The 20,634-nt window shown below is 38.5% G+C and overlaps 2 protein-coding genes across 2 annotated transcripts in view; one reads left to right on the forward strand and one right to left on the reverse strand.

The window, feature by feature from the left end:
- The window catches only part of LOC138023288 (protein lev-9-like), a 28,648-nt gene extending 12,262 nt beyond the window's left edge, over positions 1 to 16,386 (forward strand). Inside the window, exons 10-16 of the mRNA XM_068870307.1 lie at positions 959 to 1,138; positions 1,517 to 1,684; positions 2,194 to 2,370; positions 2,660 to 2,827; positions 13,644 to 13,930; positions 15,033 to 15,177; positions 15,991 to 16,386. Coding sequence (XP_068726408.1) covers positions 959 to 1,138; positions 1,517 to 1,684; positions 2,194 to 2,370; positions 2,660 to 2,827; positions 13,644 to 13,930; positions 15,033 to 15,177; positions 15,991 to 16,328 — 1,463 coding nt within the window. The 3' untranslated portion in view covers positions 16,329 to 16,386. The remainder of the gene's footprint in view (positions 1 to 958; positions 1,139 to 1,516; positions 1,685 to 2,193; positions 2,371 to 2,659; positions 2,828 to 13,643; positions 13,931 to 15,032; positions 15,178 to 15,990) is intronic.
- On the reverse strand, positions 4,028 to 19,617 carry LOC138023353 (exonuclease 1-like). Its single transcript, XM_068870369.1, has 6 exons — positions 19,521 to 19,617; positions 10,035 to 10,154; positions 9,745 to 9,868; positions 9,524 to 9,661; positions 4,462 to 4,545; positions 4,028 to 4,203 (listed from the first exon to the last, which is right to left on the reverse strand). The coding sequence occupies exons 3-6, from the start codon at positions 9,817 to 9,819 to the stop codon at positions 4,153 to 4,155; spliced, it is 348 nt and encodes a 115-aa protein (XP_068726470.1). The 5' UTR covers positions 9,820 to 9,868; positions 10,035 to 10,154; positions 19,521 to 19,617; the 3' UTR covers positions 4,028 to 4,152.
- Between the last annotated feature and the right edge of the window lie 1,017 nt (positions 19,618 to 20,634).

The following is a 20,634-nucleotide window of genomic DNA, read 5'->3' on the forward strand; positions in this document are numbered from 1 at the left end:
TCCTCGAGTAGCGAAAAGCGTGGCGCTTTCTTTCGTTTTATTCCCAAAGCAATATTTCTTCAACCTGCATTTGCTAACTTTATTGTTGCCTTTTCTGTCCGACTAGTTGGGTGATACTAAAACAATTAGACCTTTCGCCCTCAAGGGCCACGGGTGAATAGCCCTTGACCCGTAGCCCTTGCGGGCTACGGGCTTAATTGTTAATTAGCGCTGGGGTGCTATCTGGAACACGTTTCAGAAATCTAATTAATTCACTGACATCAAGTCGTAGCTAGGTTGGTTTTTGAGCCGGAGAGGGGAAAACCGGAGCACCCTCGGAGCAGAGTTGAGACCAACAAATTCAACCGCCATGTGACGCCAAGTCTGGGAATCGAACCCGGGCCACTGCGATTGTTCCTGTAGGGGCAGATCTCGGATAAATATATAATAACCGGTTTCCAAAAAAACGAAAACGTTTCTAGGGAATCCAGGGGCATGCTCCCCCAGGATTGTTTTTAATTCTTACTCTCTAAAGTCTCCTTTCCCGTGTTTTTGGCCGATTTCCGTAAAACGGTGGAAACCGGTACGGATCCGCTCCTATCCTGCATACTCTTTTGGCCGGTATTGTTTGAAAGACTCCTGACTCAGCCGATCACGGGTTAAAACTATTCTGATTTTACCAGAACTACGTAGAAGTTAGTTGCTTAAGATACATATTCTCCTCTGCAGTGCTCCATTTTTTCAACATGAGTTTTCGACAATGTACCGCCCTTATATATTAGCCAAAAGTAGCAATCTGGTAATAAGTTACACTGTGGGACTTTGCAATGCATTTTTGCGAGTAATTGAAAAAAGCTTTCAAGAACTTAGAAAGCATTTCTGCTTACAAATGAGAAAGCCGCTTATCGCGAAGCTTGTGGCCCGTAAATTTAATTGCTGAAAAGTGCTTAACTTCTCTTATTACATTTTTAATGCTCAGTCATAAGTTGTGGGGACCCGGGCACTCCATTGAATGGTGCACAAGTACACATCAAGAATAACTATAAGTATGGAGGTTCAGTAGAATTCGAGTGTAATGACAACTACACCTTTGCTGGGAGCCGCCTAATAACTTGCGGAGAATCCAAAGATTGGAGCGCGCCATTGCCTCGATGCTTTGGTGAGTTTTTTTTTTTTTTTTTTTTTTTTCACTTTTTTTGGTTCATTTCCTCTTCCTTTTTCTTATTTATTTTTTCTTTTTTTCTTGTCGTTTTGCAGGGTAACTCTTCCTCACCCTCATCTCCATCATCAGTACATCATCGTCATTCTCATTCTCACTTTTATCGTTTCTTTATCAATGCTTATTTATTACTTGTACGTTGACTTTTACTTGTTATCCATGGACTGCGCAATCAGAGTTGTTACGTCGGAGTTAACATGTGTGGTTCTTTTCTTTTTTCTTGGCGAATTGACGGTTTTAAAATTAGATCTCCTCTCGATGTCTGGTCCTTTTTTACAGAAGACTTGGAAAAAACTGAAGATTATTATTATGTTTCAGCTCCATGCCCTGATCCTGGAGTACCAAAAAACGGAAGTAGAATCGGCAATAACTTTCTTTCTGAACACTCTGTGAAGTTTATATGCGATCGAGGTTTTGAACGGGAGGGAGATGAAACCATCACATGTGCCGATGGGGAGTGGAAAGGAACAAAACCCAAATGCAAAGGTATAAAAAAAGAAAGCAATAAGTTGCGAAAAATTAAAACGCATGCAACAAACTATTTTCTGAATAAAAGTTCGGCTGCATGTAGTTTGCAATTGTGATGTCAATAATCAAGCCCACCAACGTGTTGCCCTTACCGTGAGTATACCTTCAGGATACTCGAAGGGCTGTCTTTGTGCGATAAACACTGCCGGTCTGGCTACAGTATTTGACAAAATTCCGAAGGAAAAACACGACTAAGTACCTACTAGAATAAAATACCCTTTGCATCCTCTTATTTCTATGATTTAGAAATGAACAAAGTTTTACTTGTGGTCCCCCTTTCTCCCACCCTAATATTGGTTTCTTTGCCTAATTTTACACAGGTTGTGGCATGCCATTATCAGCATCGTGTTGAGTTTATATTACTTTTTCGTGCGCTCGCCAAATGCAATCCCAACAAGTTTGTTGAAGATTGTAGGAAACCATCCAACACCATAATAATTCTTTATTATTACATTTTTGAACCGTAGCTATTTCATGCGAGGATCCGGGTGCACCACAAAACGGAAGACAAAAGAAGGGCAGCAGCTATACATACGGTGGAGTTATACGATTCAGATGTGATTCAAATTATACCCTAGGAGGCAAATCCAAAATTAAATGCCAAGAAAACAAGAAATGGACTGGCAAAATACCTACTTGTCTGGGTAAGTAAAGTGTACAAATTTCTAGTTTCTATAGAAACTATGGTGCTGCGTCGGTGGGAGAGTGGCACACTCCCACCGCTCTGACGAAGGGCTAACGCTCGAAACGTCAAATTTCCAAATCGTTCACGGTGGTAATTCGACCTTTATCAACACGTTTTGATAAAACCAGATTTAAGTAAAGTGTACGTCTTTCTTACTCTTAACCAATAATGTGAAACAAAATCATATTCACAAACATGTTGAGTCAATGCCTTTCTAATATTATTTTCTTTTTCGTTCCTTGTTTAAGCACCATGTCCTCATCCTGGCCATCCTACACATGGAAGAACAATTGGCGACAATTTTACCCATCACTCCGTCGTGAAATTTGAGTGTATGAGCGGCCGTTTCCTGAAAGGCTCCACAGCAATGAGATGTGACAACGGGAATTGGAACACTACAATGCCAACTTGCAAGAGTAAGCCATGAAAAATTCGGTCTTCTTTTTACTCGTAATCACAATTTTTTTTTTATCTTTTTTTTTAATGATACAATGATACATTTCTTAAAATACTACATACTTAGACTAATAACAATGTACTATATCACATACGGCTAATTACATAACTTGCATACGGTACTTACAATACTGGTTACTTAACACCACTGTCAATTACGATACTATTCTTACACTATTCACATCCTTTTTTTTTCCTTGTTATCATATTACAGTGACACCAAATATATACATGTAGTTTATTCCCTAAAATGCAGGCGGTGTGCGTCACAAATTTCGGTCAATCGGTAAGCTCCATTTGAACAATGGCCTTCGCGGTAAAGAACAGTGTGCTTCAGAGGGAAGACTTCTCAAGAAAAATCTATTTACTGCAAAGTGTTGTGATTCTTGTGAAAATCGACGATCAGAAAACGAAGATAGATACGTATACGTCGTTTTCGCTGTTTTAAACTACTGCGATCGAGCTTCGTGTATGTTATACGATCTCTCAAAGTTGATGTGGTTGGATCGACCGCCATGTTACCCCTAAACACATTTTTTTTCGCTCGGCGATCGTTATTCTGGTCTCTTTGAGCTGTTTGATATGGATGAGAGAAGAAATCAACCCTTCACCTTTTAAATAACTGGAGTCTACCCCGGTCTACCCTTAATAGTTTTGGCAACAGAAGCCGTCATAGATGAAGAGGTCGGCCAAACCAAGCGGGTCAACTCCCGGGAAACCTGTGGAGAAACTTAATAGATGTCCACCAGTTGATCCAAAATCACGGAAGTCCTTATTTAGTTTTAAACCCGAAAAGGTAAGGAACTAGGTTTTAAGTGATTTTAGCGAACACATTGTAATTTCTTATCGTTCAATTGTTGACTTGGAGGGGAATTGAATGAAGGAAAACCTCTTAAGTTTTAGAATGAATTTGAGTTATGATGATGATGATAAACTTTATTTCAGTGTCAGATCTTCTAGCTGCTGGCCATGTAGGGCCTACTAATAGGGGACACTAAATTAAAATACTATAAGCTCTAACTAATTCATAAAAAAATATTTACAGCAAAAATGATTTACAAAAACATAAATACTAAAAGATATCTATAAAACGAGTAAATACCGTGTATGCTCAATCATAATGTAGCACCATTTTGAACATATAACTTTAACTCCAGGCTCCAACCGTACCTCGTCCTCCGCCTTGAACAGTGCATTCAATTTAGAACCTCTAACTGTAACACTTGCCTTGACAAACTTTAGTGTCAGGACAGGAAATGAAGGAATAGTCCAGTCAGTTGTTCCTTCAAGAGATGTGACTGACATGGTCATATCTTTTTTCCTGCCACAATCCCTCCTGTAAGAGGCAACAAGAAAAATATATTGTTGATACGAGACAGAAAAAAATTGTGAATGGTCACAATAAGTTTGACAATAAGGATGCCAAGAATTGTTTCTTCTATTAACAAAGTATGAATATTTACAAGTAATTTCCCTGAACTACATTAAAAGGAAAGTTTATGGTTGTTACCACAGAAAGAAAATTGGTGTAACGAAAAGCGAGAATTAATGGTCCTTAAGCTAGAAATGTAGGTGTGTACACTAGCAGTATTACCTTCCTAGGTAGCTGGAAAGTGGATTTGACTGTATTGCTATCCAAAGGATTCACATTGCCAAGAGCAAGGTTAATGGCATATTCCTAAGAAAGAATGCTGTTGTACAGTTAAGGAAAATAAGTCATACCATGATGATTACATTTATCTATCCTTTCCTTGCATACGGAACCCGCGCCCGCAGTGCGCGCGGCAGTCAAAACCGTGCTATCCTGTCAATCATTTGCCCTTTCACCGGAAATAGAGCATTTCGGTTGTGCGTAAATGAAATTGTTGTGGATCTATCCCGTCGAAAGGACGCTACCAAAGTGTTTATTCGCAAAGTCAGCAGAACTAAATACATTACTATGGTTTTGCCGTCTTCTTACACTTGATTCGAAAATACCAGCCTGAATTCGTCTTAGAATAGTTAGAAAAAGCACAAATAACAGCCAAAGCACAACAGCTTACGTTCGAATTCTGCTCGCCGACAACCCAAATTTGTTGACCAAAAAAAAAAACCACAAAATGTTTTAAATGGTTTCCTGGCCTTCTATTAATAGCGTTCACGTGAATTTTAAATGGGGTATCAGGAAAGAAAAATTGTCAAGCTGATATGTGTTTCGTGTAAACATACATTTTCAAGTAGCAAAAATTTGTATAAGCGCTACAAACCTTTTACTGACCATTACTCGAAGGAACTCCCTTTATAAGCTGCAAGGAAGCCGCTGATGAATTTTGCGCAAAAACCTCGGCCCATAACACCGGAAAGCCAGACTTGGAAAGTTTTTTTAGCGGAAGGCTCACTACTAAGGAAGAGCTTCTAGAGCTTGCCCTCCCGCAGGTCGCCAGATAGGTGCAAACAAGCTGATTCATGTCCGAAAAGAGTAAGATCTAGAAGGTACAGTCAAATTTTGTTTCTTGTATTATGCGAAAATTTATTCAAAACTTTTCCCTCACTCCCAATAAGAACTTGCTGTGTCTTGCAATTCTACAGTGAATTACTATTAGGCCAATACGAGAATTAACATCAAAGAGGCACTCCCAGGGGTTTGGGGGAAGAAGAGAACATGGCTTATTTGAACTGGGGAACAGAGGAACAATATCAAAATATTTTAGGGAACAAGGGAAGAAAACCAATATTTAAATTTTAGGGATAAAAAAGCTGGGAACAAGTTTGAAAGTAATTTGAGGAACAAGGAAATACAAGCAGATATTTTAAGGGAACAAGGACCCCTCTCCCCAGGAGGGCCTCATTAAATGTTCTGCCTCTTTCATCCAACAGCTCCAACAATTTTTGAATGACCGACACGAAAAGAAGACTCTCTTAGAGAAATAAATTATTTATAATAACACTTTAGCATGCAAGACAATGCTCAGATGCTTACAAGCACCCTCATGCCCGTGTTTGTAAAAAAAGCACCATGAGCTATTCCTTGCAGCTGGTTTAGGCATTGTTTCATACAATGAGATACAATGATTTGCTATTAGCCTCTCCCCCACGGGGCTTTTCAGGACTAATTTTAAAATACTTTTGTGGAGGACTTTAGCCAGACTGCTTGTTACGCAGTTTACAATTAATTTTTATGGAAGTGAAAGATGCCCCCGTCCAGCTTAGGTTAGACCACAACACCGGGGACTACGTCCCCTTTCAACATTGGGCAAAACCAAACCTACTCCATTCTCAGAGGGCACTGGGGAAAGAAGCTAAAAGAAAAAACTAGCCTTAATCCAATTCTCCCAAGGCAATCTTTAAAGAATAAGATTATTGAAGAAACACTTTTGAGTGCCAACCCTAAAATAAGTCTTTTAAAACAAGTGCAAACAATATTAATAGTCTTTAAATTCACAAAATGTCTCATATTCAATTAGATTTGGCTGCTATATTCCTTAAAACTAGGCAGAACTATTTACCATAAAATGTGGAACATTTCCTGCCTATCTAAATATGCCACAAAAGGGCTCCAAAAAGCAACCAGTTAAGTTTTTAGATAAAGATAGTGTCTCTATGGAGATCTGACACAATACCTAAAAATTAAATAATTTGATGTGATCAAGACATTGAATGAACGATATTGACTGTGAGTCCATTGACTCATGACTCATTGACTCATTTAACTCATAAAACATGCGTTCTCTGAATGAACAAGCAATAAACAAACTGCAGCAATGTATTTTAGGTTCACAAAGTGGGAATGAAAAAAACAATTCCTCATTTGATGTTTCAAATATATGCATTTAAATTAATTTTCTATCAACAATTCAAGGGACTGACTTTTCAGTGTCTATTCACTGGTATTGATTTATGTTTCCATGATAAGTTTGAAAGTGAATCTGGCAACCACAGTGCCCTATGAAATGGGAAATAACTTTAACAAACCCTTTAAACTTAAACATTTTACAATGGACACCATTGTTGATGCCCTGCGAAGAACAAAGAATAAATTGAAAGGAGAGTTGGTCCAGAGTTTATCCACAATGGACAGTTAGTGGCTGCATTCACCAATGTAGAGAACAAACACATCAAGTTTCTTCTCAAGCAACCAAGTGTTCAAGGAGCTATTCAATTTCCAAAGAACACTATGGTAGTGTACCAGTACCTGGGTAAATTCGGGTACCTGGCCTGAAAATGAAACTTGTGGAGCCAAAAAACTTGTTGAGCTTAGTACTTAAACTGGGTAGATAATTATGTCTACAAGTATTGTCTATTCAACCAAGAGTTTCTCCTAATTTTGTGTACCATTCACTTGTACGTTGGCCATGTTTCCTTAACAAAAAATCTAATTCAAGTACAGATTCAAGTACAGATTCAAGTCCTTTCAAATCATTAAAGTTACTTTGCGCCACAAGGAACAAACAAAAAAATACAAGCACTGAAGAACAAACTGCTCAAGAATGCACGACTCCTTTTGAAACAGCAGAACAGGATCCTCGAATCACTAAAAAAGTGCTGCATGTTACGTAGATGTTTGCAGAACGATCGCAAGTTGTAATCATTGAAAGATAAACTCCACTCCAGATTTGATAGACGATGATCGTGCAAGACTCGCCAAGCACGTGGAACACCCAACAGGATTATTCGTTGTTTGGCACAGCAGATGAACGAAAAATTGTTCTCCTCACTATTAAGTTCCAACCCGATAAGACCAATCTTGCCCAAATACAACAACAATTTCGAATTCGGCAGCAGGCAAGCTCATCACAAGCCATCGAAGTTGGCATAAAGCAGCATAGCGCTTCACCTGAAGTTCAATCATGGTGGACACAAACAAGGGGTGAAAGAACTTTCTAAGGTCAGACGACCAAATGTGATTGACCCAACACTCGTTAGAGCGGCTCAGTTATCGGACATCAAAGTGCTGAACAAACCAAGGGATTTCGTCGTAAAAATGTTCACTCAGCAACGTCTTTTTCTTCTTCTACTGAATAAAGTTCAAAAGCGATCCTGGTTGTTAATCACAAGCTAGCCCAATCCATAAACTGGATAAAGAGGATTGGCAAATTGATTGTCAGAACAATGCGTCATTTCTGTCTCGCTGAGTTCAAAGAAGCGACGGTCAAGAGAGTCACAAGGGAAGGCTGAGCGAATGTCCACAGATCTAACCAATCAGAATGTAAACAATTGGCGTGACATCGGATAGCACAGTTTTTCCCGCTCGCTGAATTCTGATTGGTCAGTTTAAATTTCAGTAGCTCTCACCGTATGTAAGGTTGTTGTTATTGTTGTTGTTGTTACATATATTCATTATTATACATCAGACTCACTATGAAAAATCTGATTGGTCGAGAGCATTCAATCAATTCACAATAGCTTGTGAACTTGACATGATAAATGCAATATCTGCTGCTTATCATGTCAAGTTCAACGTCTGCCTGGTTACTAAGCCCCTTGGACAAACAAAATGGCTGAACGCTTCGCTTCTGTTTCTGAGGATGAATTATGTGACAAATGTATAATAAAACAATTATCGAATTTGGTTTTTGCATGATATCATGAATTATCCAAACCTCGTGTCTTTGTTATAACACAGACCTCGGTTTTGATAATTCATGATATTATGCTCAGTCTCATCCAATAACTGTTTACTATTACTATTATCATTGTTACTGCTACTGCTATCATCTTTATTACAGTCAAATCAAGTGAAGCATACCCCTCCATTTTACATTAATGAATTGTTTATTTGAATATTGAACCTGCTAGTCATTTAAAGAATGCAATACTAAATTGATTATTGCAAAATTGGACTCGCTAGTCATTCCAAGAAGCCAGCTATTGGGTTAAATGTAAAAAAAAATCAATTTAAAACTGACTTTTTATTCAAATAGTCAATTCATTACTGCATTCTTGAAATGACTAGCAGGTTCAATATTCAAATAATGAATTCGTTAATAGAGCAGTTTTCAATTGAGTGTCGAAAAGTAATAGGTTTTGCGTTAACTACGCAGCGCGATTGGCTTAAAAAATTCGCGCCATTTTTTCATCCAATCAGAAGTAAAACCAAAACCAATCGTGACTCGCTCGCACGCGTTTTCCCGCGCTTTGCGTCAGCTATATGCAATTGCTTCGAGCTTTGATTGGTTCACTGTATTGTCTGTGTCCTTTATAATTGGCTAGAGTAATTACTTTGGTTTTTGTTTTACGACACTCAATTGAAAACTGCTCTATAATCTATAATTATAAAATATCTCGTGATAAATTACTAACTTATATTACAATGGGCCACCATGAGGTAGAACAACATTTAAAGTTTTTTTCCAGTGATTTCAATACAAATAGGCGAGGGAAGGGGTTCTCTTAGCTGTCACTGACACAAAGATATGAAGATAGTCAAAATCAACTATTATTTATTAATGAACAAAACATGTCAAGGCTAATTTGTAACCATAATTTATTGTGTATGCTAATTTGCATGGATGTGCAAGAATGCATGCTTGGATTGATTTATTTAGAGATTATAGAAGAAATGAAGGTAAATAATAAACCATTACCTTTACCATAAATGCGAAGATCAAAATAGGGTATAAAAACAAAGGAAGTGAGGGTGATCTATGAAGTTTAACAGACACTACTTGTAAGCTCACCTTTTTACATCCATAGGCAAGAAGGTCTGAATCCTCGGAAATTACAAAGTCTGCATGGCCTTGTTTCAAAAGAAAAGCTAATTCAGCATCTGCTTCGTAGGGAGCAACCACATAGTCGATAGATTTTTGGCGGCATATCTAAGAAAATAAACCAGATAACATTAGCCTTTGTTTTTGTAAGTTTCAGAAAACAAATTAAACAAAATCATAAATTAACTCACTTCAATAAAACCGAGGACCATGCTGTGTTCGACTCCTGAAGCTACAGCCCGAAGTTTATTTCCCTCCGCAACCATCCCACTTCGGTACAGTGTTTCGGCTTTATTTTTGTTTTCTGCCCTAAGCCTGAATTCAAAACAAGACAATTATTTAATACAACAAAAGTGGTAAGGGGTTATAGTAATAGCACTGCTACTTAGGTATAAACCTGAGCAATATTTATAACAACCAGTTACAACAGAGGCATATCACCTAGTGTAGGTGACATGCTTCTGGTTAAAATAATTTGCACCTTGCTCTTTTCTCGTGTTCTTCTTTCTTTCCCGGCAATGGAAGGCCATCGAAAACTATCAACGGAGTAATATTATTTCGCTCCAGTAACTCCAGATATGATGAGCAAATATGCTGAACTCTATGGAAAAAGAAAAAAGAAAGTAATGATAAAGGGAAATCCGAAAGAAACACAAACTCACGTAAGCCACGTCCTCACCGTCGATCGTCGCCATGTTGCTGATAACTCAAACAAATCACCTTGTGAAGCCAACAAGAGGCATCGACTGCGGCTACGAGGCCTTCAAAAGACTGCAAATTCGTTTCGTTACCTCTTTCAAAAATGGAAGAAGGGTTTTAATTCCCATTCTAGAACTAGTGTAATACACTAACTCTTATGTATTATTCAACAGTACTCGAAGATGTTCACGAACCGCCGGCCTAAAATGTGCACGCTCACAGTTAAATAATAAATAAGAAATTAAATATTAATTAACCATAAACATCAGCAGCATATAAAATAAAATTAAAAAGACCCATATCCGATAAAATTTTGGAAGTGCTTTTTTTGCAGACGCAATCTCTTTAAGAATTTAGAGTTTTCCGGGAATGAACGATAGAAAGTTTTGAAAATCTAAAATATCTCCGCTAAGGCTTGTGCAGAAAATACAATATTTGGCTATCAGTAGCCAATAATACAGGACTTGTCAATGCTTTGTCCTATCATGCCAGCCAAGGAGGCAGTGTGGCCCAGTGGTTAGGGCGCTTGCCGTTTGCTCGGGAGATCCCGGGTTTAAGACCAGCTCTGACCACTTGAATTTGTTCCTGCTAGTCCCTGGTTCTGGTTCAACTAGCGAGCTGCACTTGTAAATAGCCAACTGGTTTGCCTCCGGCCAGTGGAGATTCTTAACAGTTTTAGTTGTTGTGTTCTGTTGTTCCGTTGATTGTGTTTCATTGGCCCTGAAAAGCCCCCATGGGTGGTAGTGGTCAATTAAGTATGTATTGTATTGTGGAGTATATGGCTAATGGATAACGTTATTGTTTCATTTGTTTTTTGGTACCACCAGTCTTGAAACAGAATCCAGAAAAGGACTGTTAGTGTGCAGTTTTTTAGCAGGTGATGCAACGTTTTTTCTTCTGCGTTGCATAAGTTGCATATGGGGCTTTCTGAAATGCTGACTCGATAAAGTGTAGCACAGGTTGGAAGCACGTTATGAATCACTTTATACTGAAACATTATTATTTTTACTTCATTTGTGACAGAAAATGGCATAAGATAAACCTTCTGGATGGTATTTTCTGTAAATCCCTGGCGTAGAATTTTGGTTTCAGCAGTGGGAGGAACGAAGATGATGTTTAAAAGAGAGGAATAAATAGAACTTGTTCTTAGGGTGTTGACTGTGGTATCGTGTGTGACGTTCGGAATAGAGTTTTTAAGACAAGCTTTCCAATTTTTTGGGATTGCGTTAAACAGACCAGAGCATATAGTGAAAGGAACCCCTTACTAAACTATTTAATATTAATTGGTAAAATACATATTTGGGATTGCAGGAGGAAGGGTGTACGTCCAAATCTTGAAGGTTTCAAATTTCAAATTAAAATTAAATATCAAACAGAAAAATATATTGCAACTAAGAATAATGATTTAGAAACTTTTTATAGAAAATGGACAGACAATTTTCCACTCTAGAATACTAATAGTAAGCGTCAATGTAATGTCATTGTAATTTAATTAATCATTAATTAATTATTAATTAAGTATTATTGTGAATACATATAATTAACTGATAATTAATGCTAACAACAGCAAATGCGCAGCTGTTTTAGCTACTTCCTATATGTTTTTACTTGTGTTGTAATTGTTGTATTTGTGACGAAAAAAAAAAAATATATATATATATATATATAGTGAAAGGAACCTTCAAATTGAATTTTATTGCAAGTTCATGCCACTTCAAAAAATCCTGGTTTTGGTTTAATATGTCGCTTATCTTGTTAATACCGGCTTCATGCCAACTTTGATAAAATCAGGTTTTTTCCCCCACAAGAATTTTCCTGATATTCCACAGTATTTTGTTTTTAGGATTTGTTTTGGAATCAATGCCCGTTAAGATTTTGAACTCGCTCCAATACTCTAACATTTTTATAAAATGTGGGAAGCGCATAATCAAGTTCAAATACACTTGTTGCAAAGTTTCAATTTGTTAGGAAGGCTAGACCACCATGTTTGTGCAAAGGCTCGTTAGGAATTATTTTCCAGGAGGCTTATGACTCGTCTTGAATTCTGTTGACCCAAGCTATTTCAACGTTTTTTCATGATCTTAAAATCACACCTTTTCAATCCGCCGTTTTTTCTTTTCTCCAATTATGGTGTTTCTTTTGATTTTAGGGGGCTCCCCTGCCCAAATAAAGTTGAAAATTAGCTTATTTATTTTTTGGATGTAGCGATCTCGAACAGGGGGCACGGAAGCAGGAAGTGTTTTGACTATGTTAATCTTTCCATAAAGAGTCAGATTTCTCCGTTGCCAAGTGTTTAGCGTTTTTTCGAGGTTACGTATTTTTTCACCGAAGTTCAGTCTGTTAGCACTTTCTTGGTTGTAAGAAAATAAGACACCGAGAGCGTTAATAGGTTCTCTTGGCCATTTAAATCCAAAAGGTTCATCTGTTCTGTCTTTCCATTCGCCTAACCACATTGCTTCGGTCTTAGTGGTGTTTATTTCTAGACCAGAATGCTCTTTGAAATCATTTAACACCCTCAATAGACTCGTAACGGGGTCGAGAAGACGAACAAATACTGTTGTGCCGTTGGCATATAAACTTATTTTAAGCCTATGCTTGTTGACTTGAATGCCTTTAATAGTGGGGTCATTTTTTATGGATGTAGAGAGGAGTTCTATGCCGAGAACGAAGAAGACGCCTGACAACAGACAACCTTGTCTGACTCCCAGCTATAGGGAGAAAAACGTCGAAGCATGACCGTTATTCAGAACAGAGCTGGTAACATTATTATAGAAATTTTTTATCCAGTTTTGAATGCTATGGCCGAAGTTGAAGAGCTGAAGTGTTTGTAAGAGAGAGTTCCTCGTCTTTGGCTTATAGAGAGCATACCATGCTGGGAAGCAAAGTTGTAGCTGGACAGCCTGTAGATCATGACAGATTTCAGGTCAAAAGAATCGGTAGAATTCAGCTGGCAGACCATCCTTGCCCGGGGTTTTGTTATTGTCGAAGTTCTTGAGAGCATTTGTGCATTCTTCTTCTTTTACTAATCCTTCACAAGATTTCTTCTCTTCTTCGCTTAGTCTTCATTTTGAGACGAGTTTGCAAAAAGAGCAATTGAAAGGGTAACTGTGTGGTGTGCGAGATCTTCCTGTCGAGGTCGACTGTTACCTGAAGTATGGTATCTCTTATTAGAGTTTAATCCGCGTCAAATTTAGTTGAAGCCATGATTTTGATTTTTTATAAGCTTTCATGCATAGTGAAACTGCCAGGGTTTTCGTTTCGTTTCCTTGTTATTGTTATTTTCCTGATAACACATTGTCACCCGGTAGCAATCTTTTTTCCCTTTCTTTTGCGTGTAATTATCTGTAAAAACTAGTTGAGTTTACACATTGCATTTGTTGGAATCTTCAAGGTTGTGATGGAGGCAGTCCACTGGGAATGAGCACTGGAGATATTCCAGATGAATCCATCAGAGCTTCCTCTGAAACTGAACAGAATCCTGGTTACCACGGCCGCATTGGTGGAGGCAGTTACTGGTGTCCTAGAAACGATAGGATAATAAGCAACTTGGAGATAGATCTCCCAAAGAAACAAACGATCACTGCTTTAAGCTTGGATGTCAAAGACGGTTCAGTAATAAGAGCTGTTGGACTGGAGGCCAAGATTTCAAGCAGGTGGTTTGTGTTCTACATGAATGAGGTAACTATTCTCTGCTCTTTTTTCTTTAATTTGCGATCCTCGATTCTCGGCCCGTGTTAGCGAGCGCCACGTGTGAGTTGGCTCGACATCACTCCATATTGTTGTGCGCAAATAGGGGAATCTCTGTTTTCATTTTTTGCTTAAGTTTTTGATGGCTAATAACTGGCTCGTTATCAAAGCTAAAGGCTTAAAATTGTTGAGTCAATCAAGTTTAACAAGTTCTTTTACCATTTTGAAGTCAATTTTTGAATAGCGTGATACCTTCTGTGAGCAGACTCGTATGTTAATGAAACAAAGTGTAAACGATGATGCCAGGAAAGATTCCCTTATACATCCGTAGTTAACATCGCAAGATATCTGCTAACTATAACGTTGGGTACTAAACTTCCACAGGGTCAGCAAACACGATAATCAACCTAAGCCCTTTGTTCGTTTATCGCCGAAAAAACTTTTTGCCTTCTCAAGAGGTAGTTACAACTAATATCTATAACGGACCATATCATTTCGGTTTTAATGAAATCCTGTGGCAGACCATTTGAGACGAATAGGCGCTTTTCTAAAATAACTATATACGGAGTTCCTTGGAAACTTAATATTCTTCTATGGCTGGTATAGGAAAGGAACTTACGGTAGCTTAACATTTGAGGGAAAATTCGAGTAAAGGTGGTCGTTGTACAATTAAAGTTACAGGGAATTTCAAGTGGACGAAATTTCCCCCAATGTCAAACTGTCTCCCATCCAAACGGGTTGCTAAAACGGTACATACTCCTATTGGTGTTTCTTTCAAACAGCGTTCCAAGGGTAACTTTCGAATTAATGACACAGCCTCCAAATAATTTTCTTTCGACAAATGCCTTTCCTATTTGCAATGATTAAGCAGTTTTTTATCAGTTGGCAAGTGCCCCGCAATCTCATGGTATTCAGTTTTTTGTTTTCGAAAGTAAATATGACAAGCATAGCACATTTAAAAAGCAGTATATTATGTCCGCTGCGTCGAACCTCCCTTGAAAGACTTTCCCCTCAACAACCCTACCCTGTCACGCAAGCGCTGGCTATTTCGCATAGTTTATGTATTCAGAATTGTTTGCATTTCCCCTTTCAGTTTCATCCGCAAGTAGGGGTAAATAAAATCCTCCCACCCGCACCAATCATAACCGAGAGCATTCGAATTTTTGTACGAAGAAAAGATAAGGTGACAAGTCCTGTTTGCTTAAGAGCTGAATTGTATGGTTGTGACGTTGAAAGAGGTATGTAAGGCTCTTTACTGTCCTTTTCATTCTATCCTCACACCATTGAGTTGACCCTAAATTATTCCATACGTAGATAAAATGAAGAAATCGTTATCATCCTAGCACTAGACGGTTAATAATTTGTTATTAAGAAAACAAACCTGAAAATATTTAAGGCTTCAACCAAGAATCCCAACCAATAAGCCATTTCCGAGTTCATGTCTGCCTCCTCTTCAAACCGAGTCTAAGTGCGAAGCTTTTGTTATGAAAATTAGTTTTCATTCATATGTAAAGTAGAACTAATTACCATCACAAAGACTTCGCATTAGACTCGCTTTGAAGAGGTGGCAGACATGAACTCGGAAATGGCCTATTACACTCGTAGTACCGGTGCAGAGCTTCACCAATTCATTCTCCAGGCTGTCAACCTTTGATCATGTCCCGAGGTAATCTCAGTGCTGACCGACAGGATCCTTGAGTAAGATGTAGGTAAGAGGGTCCTATCAACGGAGATGCTGAATTACCACATCTGATGGAAGAAGGGCAATTTGGTTGTGCAAGGACCCTCCATTCATTCCACTGAGTTGTATTATCGTTATAATTACATGTTTCCTAGTTCTGTAGAAACGTTTTGTTTATACTTGTCCTCACTTTAAATTTCAAGGAAGTAAGACCAGGCAAAATCTGATTAGTATTTTGGTAAATAAAGCAAAGAGGGATTTCGCCAAGAGAAGATTGGAGTATCCGCCCCGTTATTACAGGACTGCACTAGGACCACTAGTGTAAGACTGCGACGAGTTTACGGTCTTTTACTAATTTATTTTTCCCCAGATTGTGTCTTGGATGGCTCTAAAGTCATTTATAAGCATCATGGTGGATATCTGAGAGGACATATAAATAGGATAAAACAAGAACATTTTTACGTTATTTCTCCACTTGGGCGACAGTTTCAAGTACTGAAAGAGCATGCGATCGAAGATGAAATTCCGGGGCTAGGCGAAGTACATAAAGGAATTTCGGTTCTTGTCCAAGATTCCCGCACATACGTAATGAAAGAAGGGGAAGTTATAAGAGTAGAAGATCAATTCTGTACTGTCAAAACTAATGATGTTGAAAGGGCTTTTAGCCTAGACGACGTTCGTGTGATCAAACCGGCAAGGTTCTGTTGAGCTTACTGTTTCTTTCACTACATCTGCATTCACTGAATAAAATGTTCCGCAAATTGAATGATATACATCAAAATAACGACAAATTAAAAATAAATATGAAAAATGTGAAATATACAGTACGATGCATCTCTACATCCTGCATAAGAGAACAAAAAAAAAAAACTTGATAATTGTGGATCATACATGCATGATGCAACGTTGTTCATCAAATCTTATTATTCGGAATATCTGAAATGTATCCGAGTTATAATCTGGGTAGAATTTAGTTTTCACTGAGTTTTCTCTTTGCTGAAAATGGACAATATAATTACGAGGCGGTGAAAGCTAGCGCTCAGAAGGTCCATTACGAGGCGGTGACTTCATGGACTGAAAAGCAATGCACTACTCCCCTTCGAGCAATCCATGTGACCTCCTTCTGTGACAAAACAACTGCAACAATAACAAACACAGCCGTCAAGGAGAAGATTTCCGCTAGCGAGAGGCTTCAAACAGCCGCACTTGTTATAGAATTCGATGAAAATCCCAATTTATAACATGCAATGGAGCAACCAAAGCGAAGGGTGCTGTGTTGGCGCTTCAGTGTGACACATTTAATTTCGTTTGCTGATTGAGCAACTCAAAGCCCACGTTCTATGTGATGGCACATGACGCAAATACAATGCAGCCAAAAATGAAAATGCTGAATTTAGTCTTGTGGAATGTTATGAATAAGATATTTACTCCAATCGTGCCTGTTGACAACATGATGAAATCGTCAGTACAGAACTTCCAGCAGCGGTATGTCGGAAATGGCCAATTTTTTTAGTCTCTATTCTTTCAGCTGTTCTAATTTATGTAGAAGCACCATCTGCCGATGTCATTTTTTCCTTTTAATTAATTGATAATTTCACGATCATATCGATCTCACGATCGATCACGATTTTCATCAGTTAGCTACCCAGAGCTGGAGGTCACCGGCCGCGTTATTTACAACACTGTTAATTTCGAACCTTTTCTATCGGTTTTCACTTAACCACATTAATTCCCCGATTAATTCCAAAAATGGCTGCTACACTAGTGTTTCACCCTCCCTTGCCTCGCTGCTTTCACTTGAAAGTCACGCTACATACTAGATCCCGCAAAATCCAATTTCGTTCCCAGAGTCATCGTTCCCTTGACCAGCGGTCGGGAAACAGAGACTCTGGGGAAATCCAAAAAGGAAAGGAAAGGAAAGGAACTTTATTTAAGTGTCTAGTCGTTCTAGCGCTGAAGCACTAATTGGGGACACTGTAAATTGAAATTAACAATTAACATAAATCAAGTCAAATGTTGGTTTTTTAGGAGAGGGGAAACCGGAGTACCCGGGGAAAACCTCTCGGTGTCGAGTAGAGAACCAACAAACTCAACCCACATATGACGCCGAGTCGCCGAGTCTGGGAATCGAAACCCGGGCCACATTGGTGGGAGGCGAGTGCTCTCACCACTGCGCCATCCCTCCACCCCCAGGGTTATATTTGATTGGCTGTTAAAAAAACGATTTCATTTCCTTCCATTTTCAAAGTCTAAACTCGAAAATCGTGCTTTCTTCCGGATTTTTATCTACACGAGTTTGACTGAAGATGATCTAAAAATAAATCTTTTTACAACTTACCAGTTCCGTAACGTTTTTGTTTTTGAAAATACAGCAATTTTCACTTGCGTGACAACAGATGCTAAAATCTGTTTTGATTGATAAAATGTATCACGTTATTGTTTATTCTCCGCAGTTTAAAAGCTTCGAGTTTATTAGGAGATGTGTTAATACTCATGTGTACTGTCTCGCGAGTAAAAAGTAAGCGCTGTCACGGCAAGGTGAACTCCACTGTTGATTTCTAACCGTCTTCCCTCACGCACGCGCAGTTATTTAACCGGAACCAGAGTTTTCTAGTTCCGGTTTTGGATTATTCCAGAGCCTCCCGCGCCCGTTCTTCTGGACAAGGGTAACGGAGGCTCTGGGAACGAGATTACGCAAAATCTAAAATAGACGTAACGCTGTAACCGGTAGATCCACGTTATCTCCGATCCAACAAGCCGTGTTCAAAAACAAGCTACCCCTGTAGGTAGGTCACCTGTTGAATTTATTTGTAAACATTAGGAAATGCTAACCGTAGCCTCATACGCAGACGTTCTTAGGGCTTAGTCACGCGTTCCACCCCCAAGAACGTCTGCTAAAACGAAAAGACACTTCCGTTCAACGGCTGTTTGCCCCCCATTTGAAGAAACCAACCAGCATTAACTGACTATGTTGTGCATAGCCAATCGCATGCTTCGAAGGAATGCCATACAAACACGAGTTAACCTAAAACTGGAAAACGGCCTCTGACTAGTCCGTAATCCAGGAACGGAAGTGGTTTTTCGTTTCAGCAGACGTTGGTGGGGGAGGAACGCGTGATGAAGCCCCAAGAATCCCTGCGTGGCTACTTGGCCTTCTTTTGTTCCGTACTTGGACAATTTGAATACCACTCAAATTAGAAAAACACCTCCTCTGAAATGTATGCCACATAGTATTCCGACTTTTCAGAGTAGAAATGCTTAAAGAAGCGTCTTGTTACATTGGACATTAGCACTCGCGGGGACAGAAACATAACAGCCTGAGGAATAATGATGTTACGGTGACACCGACCGAGCTAACTCGAAGATTATTTAGGTTTGGGATTTGGACTGTGGTTTTGGTCGAATGGGCAAAGCTATGTACTTGGGAAAAAAATTCCTTTCAGACAAAGACAAGAACCAGTAACGTTAACACCGCAAGCGGGATTCGAAGAATTAACTCTGGCAGGTTCCCTCAGGCCCAAGTTCTCCTTAATATACTTATTTTACCAAGAAAAAAGAAAAAAAAAAGTCTTCCACATAATATGACTAAAAATGCTCGAAACACTTAAAGGTACTCGAGATTTAAATTAATTCAATTCAATTATGTTAAGTGACAAAGGTGAAAAAAAATGGCCGTTACCCGCAGATAGCGTTGGCTATTCGAGGCCGGTAGCCATTAAGATATCAACATAGCAAGTAGCGAAAAGTAAAAAATATACTGATATATAAACATCTTTATACAGTACATTGTAAGCACAGGTAAGTATACAGAATAAAATGCAAGAAAAGTATCGATAGTGCAATTTAGCGGTTTAGAGGACGCACATTGTCAAAATTCTGTTGTGTGGGATTTTGACTTACCTTCAGCCGTAGTAACTCAGCGGAAACCCGAATTTCACACATTTTGACAGCAAAAAAGTCTTTTATATTGGGAGTTTGGAGCACGACCGAGGTGATTATTCCTCAATGAAAGACCACCAAGGGAAGCTGATTGAAAAAGAAAAGAAGGAATATTCGAGCATTTCATGTTTCGTCTTTAGTATATAATATCTGTATCCGATATACTATAAAGTAACCACTTTTTCATTCAACAAACTCGAAACTTGATCTTATTCTTTCCCCATGGATAGGTTGCAACGGCTTTTCCGTATCTGTTGAATCTTTGAAGGAATTAAGAAAAATAAGAATTGTTATCGGAAAAATCAAATACCTTAGCAAATTTTGTTGACAGAAAAAAAAAGCATCCACAAATACATCCGTAGGAGTAGCGGCCCCATTTCGCTTTATGACGAGACAATCACCTGCTGTAGTTTGAGCAGGATTAAATTCTTCTTGCTGGTTTAACAACTCAGTAGGAGATAAATAAGGCTTGGACGGTGTCTGAAAGCCTAATCAGGAGACAAATTTCATTATTCTATTGACTTCGATCCAACAACAACCGGACCCAAATAATACTTGCTCTTCTGTCTTTATTTGTTACATCTTATTTCTTTCATGCTGGTGCTTGCAAATTTAAGAGTCAGGGAGATTTTAAAAAAAGGTAAATAGGATACATGGATCTCGAGAATTAAATAAAACCCGTGGTTTTATCACCTCAATGATTTCACCCAAAAAATTTTCGCGAGATCTACCTCGTGAAATTGCATGGCAAGCCTTGAGTGTAAGGCTTGATCCTCCAATATCCTCTCTTTTTGCACCGTTATTATTAATTAAGCTCTAAATTTAAGTAGCTCATGGTTTGAAGAATGATATTAGGACTGATTGAAAACTAAATGACTCATAGTACCCAGTATATTATCTGGTAAAGAATGTGTTTGGACAGATTTGAACGTTGACCCACAACAAGAGACCTCATCGTCGAGGAATGTAGATATCGAAGATAGTTAATCTTTCTTCGCATAAAATTTAGTTAACAATAAAGAGATAACGATAATCTAAGAAACAGAAGTAGGGGTCAAAGGAACACTGATACAAC

This window comes from Montipora capricornis, chromosome 2 (assembly GCF_036669925.1).
Source record: "Montipora capricornis isolate CH-2021 chromosome 2, ASM3666992v2, whole genome shotgun sequence".
NCBI classification, from domain to species: domain Eukaryota; kingdom Metazoa; phylum Cnidaria; class Anthozoa; order Scleractinia; family Acroporidae; genus Montipora; species Montipora capricornis.

What these genes read in the sequence shown, in the direction of transcription:
- LOC138023353 (XM_068870369.1), bottom strand. Translation starts at nt 9,819, where the DNA reads ATGGTTGCGGAGGGAAATAAACTTCGGGCTGTAGCTTCAGGAGTCGAA. An exon ending in TGGTCCTCGGTTTTATTGAA is followed by an intron (nt 9,662 to 9,744) that starts GTGAGTTAATTT and finishes TTATTTTCTTAG; the next exon opens with ATATGCCGCCAAAAATCTAT. An exon ending in CTTTCCAGCTACCTAGGAAG is followed by an intron (nt 4,204 to 4,461) that starts GTAATACTGCTA and finishes TGCCTCTTACAG; the next exon opens with GAGGGATTGTGGCAGGAAAA.